The sequence below is a fragment of the Camelus dromedarius genome, chromosome 19 (genome assembly GCF_036321535.1).
Source record: "Camelus dromedarius isolate mCamDro1 chromosome 19, mCamDro1.pat, whole genome shotgun sequence".
NCBI classification, from domain to species: domain Eukaryota; kingdom Metazoa; phylum Chordata; class Mammalia; order Artiodactyla; family Camelidae; genus Camelus; species Camelus dromedarius.
In genome coordinates this window covers 22,090,342-22,100,659 of record NC_087454.1, presented here as the reverse complement: position 1 = coordinate 22,100,659, position 10,318 = coordinate 22,090,342, and the positions used below count along the sequence as shown (strand labels likewise).

The 10,318-nt window shown below is 45.4% G+C and overlaps 1 protein-coding gene across 2 annotated transcripts; it reads left to right on the top strand.

The window, feature by feature from the left end:
* Nucleotides 1–306: 306 nt before the first annotated feature.
* Nucleotides 307–6,278, top strand: RPS10 (ribosomal protein S10). 2 transcript variants are annotated; one of them, XM_010994521.3, is made up of 6 exons: nucleotides 307–405; nucleotides 1,236–1,385; nucleotides 1,612–1,783; nucleotides 3,226–3,303; nucleotides 5,333–5,388; nucleotides 6,185–6,278. In XM_010994521.3, exons 2-6 carry the CDS (start codon nucleotides 1,236–1,238, stop codon nucleotides 6,224–6,226), a joined length of 498 nt encoding a protein of 165 aa, XP_010992823.1. In that variant the 5' UTR covers nucleotides 307–405; the 3' UTR covers nucleotides 6,227–6,278. The 2 variants fall into 2 exon arrangements, with proteins under 2 accessions (XP_010992823.1, XP_031290761.1); XM_031434901.2 differs by lacking the exon at nucleotides 307–405 and adding an exon at nucleotides 862–885.
* The last annotated feature ends 4,040 nt before the right edge of the window (nucleotides 6,279–10,318 follow it).

The window sequence follows — 10,318 nt, the reverse complement described above, 5'->3', positions numbered from 1 at the left end:
TTATTGCTATTGCTGTTATTACTGTTTTGTCTGTATGGTCTCTCTTTTTCCTCGTTCAAAGAGCATATATTACTTACACAATAATAAGTTAAATTATCAACGACGGAAAACGAAGAAAATAAAGAGTAGCGAGTTTCTAAAGAGCCTGGCCAAGAATAAAGTGACCGAATATTGACAAAGTACGCTGAGTCAGAAGTCCCCAGAAGCGCTTTCCCCGTGCGCGTGTGCTCAAGGCGGTCAGGGTTCGCCGCCGCACGGAGCCGCCAGTTCCTCAGGCACTGCCGAGGCCAGCCCAGGCAGCGCGCGGGTCCTGACAGGGGGCGGGTCACGGCAGCCCGGAAGAGACGCTGCGCTGCGCATGCTCTTTCCTTTCCAGCTCCGGCCCCGGACGCAACAACCGTCGCGGTGAGTTTCTCTGGAGTCCGGATTCCATCGGCCCCCATCCTGGCTCTTTCGCCGTCGTAGTCGCTTTGCTTTCCCGGGGTTGGCGCGAGAGGTCCCTCTCCTGCTCCTCGCACGCTCATTTCTGAGCAGTGAGAGGGGCCAGGGGTTCGCTTCACCGGGAAGTGGGGTGCTGGCAGGCGAAGATTGGCGACCTGATAGCGGAGGGCCTAGAAGGGGAGGATGAAGCCCTTGCGTGGTGGGGACTAACCGACCGAGGCTACGGAGACTGCGCCCCTCTTGCAAGCTTTTCCTTCTGAGCAGACCTCCACCCCGAGCTGCCTCCTTGCCTGGCCATGGAGCTCTAGTTTGGAGGAAAAGTAGTAGGGGATGAGGCTGCGAAGGCCTTAGCCTTTTGGTTTGGGGTCGGCGGCCTGTCATGAATTGAGAGCTTTCCTCTGGGTCCTCCCCGCGCACCTGGAACTACCGCCGCGCCGTTCCTCGGTAGGTAGAGTTTATGGTCCCCAGTTACTCCTACAGGGTCTGCGCCTTTTATGTCTTTGTGGTTGTGAGAGTGAAGATCTGGAGCGAGTATGCACCCCAGCCCCGTTTTGTTTTTAATCTCTAGGGAACTTTTTGCTCACCTGAATCGTTTTTCGAAGGTGGATGAGGGAGCTAGAAACTATTAGTCTTCAATTTTGCGGAGTTTAAATTCCTGTTGTCCTGTATGTTTTCCACGCTGTATTTCAGATTTCTACCCGTTGGACAATGATTTTGTATGGCCGTTTGGGAGACCAGGAACTAGGGTACTGGTCCCTGGGTACGTTGTTCGAAAGTGCTTTTCCTTCCTGCAGATGTTGATGCCCAAGAAGAACCGTATTGCCATTTATGAACTCCTTTTTAAGGAGGGAGTGATGGTGGCCAAGAAGGATGTCCACATGCCCAAGCACCCCGAACTGGCAGACAAGAACGTGCCCAACCTTCACGTCATGAAGGCCATGCAGGTAGCCGGGGGGCTGCTGGAGTGGGGTGCAGATGGAGGGATTTTCCACTGACGTGCAAGGCAAATTCCAAGGAGAGGTCAGGACAGCCAGAGCTGCTTGCTACCTTGAAGGGAAGTGAGGTAGATACACCTTGAAAACTTGGCTACTGTGCAGTTTAGCGTCCCTTTGCACTAGATTTCTCCCTTGAATCCTTTAATTGGGTCTTAACAGTAGTTTTCTGTCTTAGTCTCTCAAATCACGAGGCTACGTGAAAGAACAATTTGCCTGGAGACATTTCTACTGGTACCTTACTAACGAGGGTATCCAGTATCTCCGTGATTACCTCCACCTGCCCCCTGAGATCGTACCTGCCACCCTGCGCCGCAGCCGTCCTGAGACTGGCAGGCCACGGCCTAAAGGTATGCTGTCTGTACAAGGCCTCTGAGGGCCTGCTCTGACGTTATTGTTTCAGGGAGGAGGGGTATGCGTGAAATGGTGGGGGGTTTTGTGTAGGATGTGGAGGTGGTCTTGTTAACGCACTATTAATAACTGCTTTTGAGGGACTCTGGCATGCAGGACCTCAGGTCAAGTCCTAGAACCTTTGTCCCCCGGCATGGCACTTGTAATGGAACTGGACTCTGGTCTGCAGGCCATCCCAGGAGATAGCGTTAAATACGGAATATTAGTCTCTGGCCAGATGCATGTGGTGGAGCATTGACTAATTTCTCCAGGAGAGAAGTGCTTATCCCCAAAAAGCCCAGAGCAAAGCTGTTGACCACATGTGAAAGAAAGTTCTTTAGAGTTTCTTGGCAATGGGAGCAAAAATAATCGAAGTTAAAGAGGGGAGGATGGATGTAGAATACCTAATAGTGTGAAAGAACATGCTTCTTGGCAGGGGAGGGGATTACCTTCTGATCATTGCTGGCTCATAGTGGTCATTTGTCAAGGTTATGGTTCCCTTTCCATAGGTTCTGAAAAAGCTTGTCCAAGGAACTTTGTAGGAGGAGCAGTTTGTGAGTCTTGAGTGATGAGGTGCAGAAATTCCTAAAAACATGATCATTAGACTGTCCAGGTTCTCTGGAAGGAGACTTCATGGAGTTCAGGCATCTGCATTTTTTATGACCACAGCCTAGGGGATTCTGGCGGTTAGGTAGCTAGAATTAGCGCAGAGGTTCTTCACTGCATCTTGGAATCACTGAGGGCAGGGGGTGCTGATGCTACTGTTTGTTCCCACACAGATTCTAATTTGCCTTGGGTGGGGCCTCACATTTATTTAGCTACTGTCTGCAGGTTCAATCTTATTTCTTCTACTTGCAGAAAAAGTTCATATTGTAATAATACGGACCCAGTAATTTCTTAAAGTAGTGTTTAAAATCTGCTTTTCATATCCCACAGCCTATCGAGGTAAAAGAGAAGCCCAAAGGGGAACTAAAGGATTCTTAGTGGCATCTATATATTTATAAAGAGATGGGGCTTGCAACTTAGGATGCCTTCTTTTCTGTTTGCACAGGAAGTTTTCCACTTCAGAGATGGGTCATATTTAAAATTTTGGCTATTCATATGTTTGTAGAAATGGCTGGGTTTCTTAATTTGCCAAGCAATTGGGAAATGTGTGTTTATGTTGAGAAATACAGTGCAAGAAAGTAATCTTTTTGCAGGTATATGGCATTTTAATTAAGGTGAGTTTTCCTAGGCCTTTGAGGAGCCAGAACATCAATGATGGCAAGTTTCTAGCTGACAGTTCTGAGTGTAGGAGTTCCTGTCCCCATTAACCCATCATAATCAAATTGTTGCCCAGTGAGAATGGAGAGCAGTTCTAGTTTTTTTGGCCTGTGTTCATAGTGTGGTTTAATTTGTGTAGGTCTGGAGGGAGAACGACCTGCAAGACTCACACGAGGGGAAGCCGACAGAGACACCTACAGACGAAGTGCTGTGCCCCGTGAGTAATGCATCCTGTGTATTTGGGTGTTGGGGTAGGATCTCTGGTTTCCGCTCTCGCTGGGGCTCAGCCCTTGGACATGCCAAGGTGACCAGGAAAGAGCCTTGATTTTTTGTTTGTTTTTTGGAAAGAGCTTTGATTTTGATCTCAGATCGTCTCCAGCTGGGGTCCTTTGTGCTTCTTGCTTTATGCACGAATGGGTACTAGGAGGAAGGCCCTCTGGGGTCACAGAAGACTTTAGTTGAGAACCTTTAGAGCAAAACTGAAAACTTCTAGGAAAACAATGTGTTATTTTGTGGTTGTGTTCCTGTGTGGTAAGCTGCTTGAGGGCAGGGCCCATTCACATCACCTTTGTTGTTTTCTTACTGCAAAAATAGTGCACAAACTTGCTTTTAAATAGCAGGTATTTGCATTGACTGGAACAACAGAGGTCTGTTCAACAAATGTTGAGTGTTAATGGTGTGCCAGACATGATTCTAAGGGCTGGGAGGAGGGGAGTAGCGTACTTAAGAGACAACAGGCCCTTCTCTTATTGAACTTGTATTTTAGTAGTAGGAGTGGATAAACAAAAATAAGTATGATGTCCATGGTGTGGGTGCTCCAGGGAAAAATTAAAGTAGGGGTGTGTGTGTGGCAGTTTTTGATAGGATTTTTCGGGGAGAGTCCTGTGGAAGTGAGATAGGAGCAAACGTGTGAAGGTGGTGAGGCTACCTGGGGGAAGAGCACTCCAGACGAAGTGCCTGTGGGGATGGAACCTGGTTTGTTAAACAGTAGAAGATAGTGGGAGAGTTGGATAAGGATGTAGGTCTCCTGGCTCTGTGGGTTGGGCTAGGGCTTGGGATATTACTCTGGAATGTGATGGGGAGCCATTCAACTTGTATAAAAGAGACTCTCCTTGTTGCAGAAGCAGTTATTGTCACATAAAACCAAGGTGTAAAAGGGAATTTTGACTGACTCCTTGCCTCCTTTGTCATGCCTGATTCTTCATATGTGAAGTAGAAGTGAGCCCTTGACCTAAATACCTTGTATAGGATAGTAAGGATGAATTCCTCCAGCAAACAGGTTCTCAGTTCAGAGAAAGTTAGTAGTTGCTCTTCCTAGAAGTCACACCTTATGGAGAATCGGTCAGAGAATTATTCTCCAGAGGGTGTGACAGTTGGGCCTTGGGTCTCCAAGTCAGGGGGGTGGGACAGGGAGTGAGCATTTCAGGTGAAATATCGGTATGGAGATGCAGCAGCTTGCTGGTCAAAAGGGCGAGGTGGGGAGCAGACCAGAGCCTACAGCAGGTATGGACTGAAATGAGCCAAAGGGAGGCTCCCACTTGAGAGAGATTTCCTGAAGCTATATTCACTGTTAGCCCTGCCCCTGCCACCACCGCCTGTCCCCCAAATGTGAGTCGTAAAATTTCCTAGTGGCCACACTTAAAGCAGACAAAAGTATATGGGTATTAATTTTTAATCCAATATTTTAAAGTGTTGCCTTAATATGTAATCCATATAAATGTTAGTGAGATATTTTGCATTCTCTTAAGCTTTGAAATCTGGTAGGTATTTTGCACACATCTCAGTTTGGACTAGTGGCTGCCGTACAGGGCAGAGCAGCACAGATCTTTCATCTTGTTTGCCACTTTGCCATGATCGTGATAAAATTGCTTTTTTGCTTCTGTGGGCCCTTTATCTCTTAGTTCTTCCTTCATTGAGCTCCCTCTGTGAGCTGGGTGAGGGTAGTTTGGAGCCATATAAGAAGGGCACATAATCCAGACTTTGTGGTCAAGGCAGCCTTCCTGGAGGGGCCGACAGTTTGGACTGTGAGTTTTGAAGGGTGACTTAAGGAAGGCTGCCCACAGGAGAGGGAGGGGGCGAAGATGGCTCAGAAGATGTTTTCCCACAGCAGGGTGTAATTTACTTGTACTTCATGGGGTATCTTTGCTGACATGGCTTTTCCTGCAAGATTGGATCAGGTGACTTGTCTGCCCTTGTTCTGTAGTAAATTAGATCGTAAGAATCTACATCGATGTTTCTCATTCCAGCTGGTGCCGACAAGAAAGCCGAGGCCGGGGCCGGGTCAGCAACTGAATTCCAGTTTGTAAGTATCCTCTTTTGCTCTTCATAAGCGTCACTGTTTGGTCCCAGCGCTTGAGGTTGCACATCGAGGGATGCAGTATAGTGTGGGTCTCACCTCTCTTCCCCCTCCCCCAACCACAAATTCCAAATAGGTTTTTACATTAAGCCACAGTATGCAAACTTCTGTAAATATATATAAATTACTGAAGTGAGTCGCACAGATTCTACATGAGGTATCTGTTTCATTAGTGATCATCGTAACACCCCTGGATTAGTTTCATGAACCAAAATTTAGGATTGAGAACTGAACACTGGAGATTGAGTGGGCTCTCTACCTCAGGTGGTGTGATCTTGGGCAGGTGCCTATATGTGCCTCAGTTTCCTCATCTATAAAGTAGAGCTGATGGTCTTAGCTATCACAAGGTTATTGTGAGATTAGTTAATCCGGGTAAAGTGCTCAGCACAGGGACGGTGTATCACCATGGGGGTAGTTACTGTCCTGTGGCAGGTCTTCACAGTACATGATTGTTCTCCGAGGTCTTGTTTGTGAAAAGGAGATAGGTGTGGCAGGCACAAGATTGTGCCTCGTGCCAGGTGCTTCCATGTGTGTATATACATGAGCTCACTCTTGAGTGGGTGTCCATATTCCCAGTGAGGAAAACGGGCATAGGAGGTGGATGTGGCCCCATATCCAATAGGAGACAGGGCTGGGATTTATGGCCTGGACTCAGCCTTTACATTTGGGGTCCTCTCCAGTGATAATGAGGCTTGTTGCCTGGCATACTGCTAATGTTGACATCATGTGCTTTCTCTTGCAGAGAGGCGGATTTGGTCGTGGACGTGGTCAGCCACCTCAGTAAAGTTGGAAGAGATTGTTTTGTGTTGAATAAACCTGTAGCCAGAAAAGATTAATCTTGTGTGCCCTGTTTGTTTGCATTATGTAGTCTGAACAGAACAGTTTAAGGATAAGAATGTAAATGGAACAAGACTGGATTAGTTTTAGGAGTTGTCCTTATCCAGGGTGACATCACTGATTGCTGTTAGAACTGCAATACTTGGCTTTGTCTTAGGCCGTCATTCTTCCAGCACAAACCTCCCTGTAGAGTCATATCCAATGTGGTTTCCATTCTGGGAGGTGGTTGGAAAGCTGGGCATCTTCACCAGACCAGCCATGCTGGCTCAGCTCTGCACGGTGGGAAAGTTGCTATTATATTGGTTCTGGAATGACTAATCTTCAAAGTGCAGGGGTTACAAGAATCAAGGGGGAAAACAATGCACAGGAACGAACATCTTAAAGGGACTGCCCAGCCGTCTGAAGACCCCTGGGATTATCTTTCCATAATCAGAAGACCACCAGACAATTGAGAGTTCTTGCTGTTCAGGGCTCCTTGAAAAGGGGAAGTGTGCTGTCCAGTTTTCCTGGAGCCTGTCAGTGGTGACCCAGCCTATGACATGAGTAAATGGACAAGAACAGTATGTCGAGAGTTTCCCCTTGGGGCCAAGTGCCATTTTGGTGTAAGTACCAGAGGGGTTTGATGGGACCATTTCTGTGGTCCTGCACTATAAACACTGTATACCTGGCACAGTGCTAAGAAGTGGGCCTTGAGGGAGCAGCCCAATGAACTCAGGCACAAGCCTGCAGGCAGGTTTACTGGGTTGCAGGTCAAACCATGACTGCTGATGGTTGTAAATACGCACTTGGTGCTCAGGGGTCAAAGCTTTTGATGGAGCAACTCGGCTAACCAGCAGGTCCACCGAGCTAAGGAAAACCAGCAAGACAGATAACCAATAGAAGTGGATCTTAAGGCATGTGGGAACTTGGGAATCATGTTTGTGGGATACTATGGGTCAAGCATTGCATGGAAAGGAATGATAATTAGCCAAGTGAAGTTCATAACAAAAATCCTAATCTGTGCAAGTGGTTTTGAGCTAGTTGTAACTATCTATTTCAGTCCTGACGTGCAGTTATAATTTTGGCCACAAGGTGGCAGCCGACAGCAGCCCTGAATGTGCACTTAGTCCTGGGAGGTGAGCTTTGTATTCTGAACCACCAATAAGCAGAAGCTTTCTTTGGCAGAAAGAGGTGGTGTTTGGGGAATGTGTTTCAGAGCGGCCTTGGCTGCCTTGCTAAAGATTGCTTTTTATCCAATTTTTTTCCTGGCTCGAGTGATGTCAAGTGGTTTGCCTGTGTTCGCACGCCTTGTGATTGTTTAACCTGGATTCTACTGTGAAACATCAGCTCCCAGCCTTTCTGTTTCCCACCGAGGCCAGCGAGCAAGCAGATGGGTTTCTTCTATAGCCTTGGTGATTTTCTGGCCCTAAAACGTCACTTTTTCAGCTAGGGCTTTTTGCCAGCTCTTTCCCTCATGATTTAAATTAGTTCTAGGATGCGTTCTCTAGGATTACCTCGGGACTCGGTAGGCAGTTGAAGGTGGTTCTTGCTGTCTGCTTGCCCCTTCCCCCTACCTTGGTAGATTGAATAGCCCTTGCCAATCAATAATCATTGATTAGCTGCTCAGGGATCAGTGCTGTTAAGTGCTCTGGGAAACAGAAGGCTCAAAATTAATCTTCAAGGGCCTCACTGTCTAGTTAGGAAAACAAAACCAAAGCTATATTTTGAGCACATAATGTCAAATACTATGTAAGAAGGGAAAGATCCTCTTGCCTCAGCCCGTTCTTCCACCTTGCTTTGTGCTGCCGTTAACTTCCTCGCAACCAATGCAGTCCCTCCTTAAGAGGTACCCTGCCTCTAGCTTTGCCCTGATTTCAAGTACTCTCTACACCTGAGCCACTGCTGTTTTCCGAAACATGTGAATGAGGTACTCATCTTAAAGTCCTTTGAAAATTCCATGTTGCCTTCTAGAGTCTTCTAGAATCTAGACAAATGCCAGAATGCTTGCATGGCCTAACAGGCCCATCACAGTTTCACATCTGCCTACCAACACAAGGTTCCAGATTCCAGAATCCAGCACAATTTATGCTCTTTCTCAGCTTCAGGCCTTTTTTTTTTTTTTTTTTTTTTTTTTTTTGCATGAAGTGTTCTATACACGGGGAAAGTCTCCCACCCTCACCCACTTGGGGCTCTTGTTCATTCTTCAGATCAAGTATCACCTTTCCTGACAGAACTCACCCTACTTCAAACTCTGGTTAGGTGTTCCTCTTCTCTTAGCTTTAACAGGCCGTGTGGGAACTACTCAGACACTTGTCCATTTTCTGTCTGACACAGCCTCGCTCTGGGGGCCTAGCTCAGTGCCCCACACAGTAGCTCCTTTGTAATTGTTCACTGCATGAATGATGTCCTGGAAGGAGCTATCTCTGGGAAGCTGTCCCTTTCTGTAGAAAGAACACTGATGCAAAAAAAAAAAAACAACCCTAAGCCAAAAAAATCTTTGCAGGAGCCTAAACTGGGAATGCGAAAGTGCCTGTGACACCTCCTGACTGTGGAGGTTCTGCCAGAGTTAGGGGAGCAGACCTAGAAACATACACTGTATGGTAAGCGGCCTGGCAGCTGTGGTTGGAACTTAACTGGTAGCTTCTGGGGAGAAGGGGGAGCAAGCATTATCAGGAGAAAATCCTCCCATAGTGGGTCACTGTGATCATCTGAGCTGAATCTTACAGTTTGGACTGAAATAGCATGAGGCAATAATGGTGGCTGGCCCAGGCGGGGTCCCACAGAGGAACTGGAGAAGCCTGGGTCTTCCTTCAAGTCAAGGAGTTTGTGTTATTTTTATTCTTTCACTTTTTTTTTTGAAGCTTTGTTGAGGTATAATGGACATACAATAAAGTGCACATACAGGCATACCTCAGAGATGTCACGGGTTCAGTTCCAGACCACTTCAATAAAGCAAATACTGCAATAAAATGAGTCACGCAAATTTTTTGGTTTCCCAGTGCATATAAAAGTTATTATTATACCATACTGTAGTCTATTAATGTGCAAGTGTTATGTCTAAAAAAAGTACATATCAACTTTAAAATGCTTTATTGCTAAAAAATGCTAACCATCATTGAGCCTTCAGTGAATTGTAGTAGTGACATCAAAGATCACTGATCACAACAGATAAACAACAAGGTCCTGTTATATAGCACAGGGAACTATATTCAATACCTTGTAATAGCCTATAATGAAAAAGACTGTGAAAAGGAAAAAAATATATATGTATAACTGAATCACTGTGCTAAACACCAGAAATTAACACAACATTCATTGTAAACTGACTATATTCAATTTAATATTTAAAAAATTGTTTAAAAAAGAGCACTGATCACAGATCACCACAACAAATTTAATAATAATGAAAAAGTTTGAAATATTGTAAGAATTACCAAAATGTGTCACAGAGACATGAAGTAAGCAAGTACTATTGGAAAAATGGTGCCGGTATTGTTCAATGCAGGGTTGCCACGGACTTTCAGTTTGTAAAATACGCAGTATCTACAAAGCTCAATAAAACAAGATACGCCTGTATTTAGAATGTACAATCTGATAAATTTTGACATATGTATGTGCTCAAGAAATCAAGATAATGAACACGTCTCTGACTCAAAGTTTCCTTTTGTTAGTTTATAATCCCTCACCCAACTCCTAGTCTTTCTAAGTGACCTTTCTGTCAATATAGGTTAGTTTGCATTTTCTAGAGTTTTATGTAAATAGAAGTATACAGTAAGTGCTCTCTTACAGACTGTCTTTTTTTAACTTAGCAAGATCATTTAGCAATTCATCAATGTCATTTCATGGACCAATTGTTCCTTTTTATTGCTGAGTAGTATTCTGCTGTATGAATATACTACAATTTTTAATCTATTTACCTGTTAGTGGGCATTTGGGTTGTCTCCAGTTTTTGGCTGTGGTGACTAATGTTGTTGTGAACATTCTTGTTCATTTGTGTGGACATACATTTTCAGTTCTCTTGGGTATATTCCCAGGAATGGAGTTGCTGGGATGCATAGTA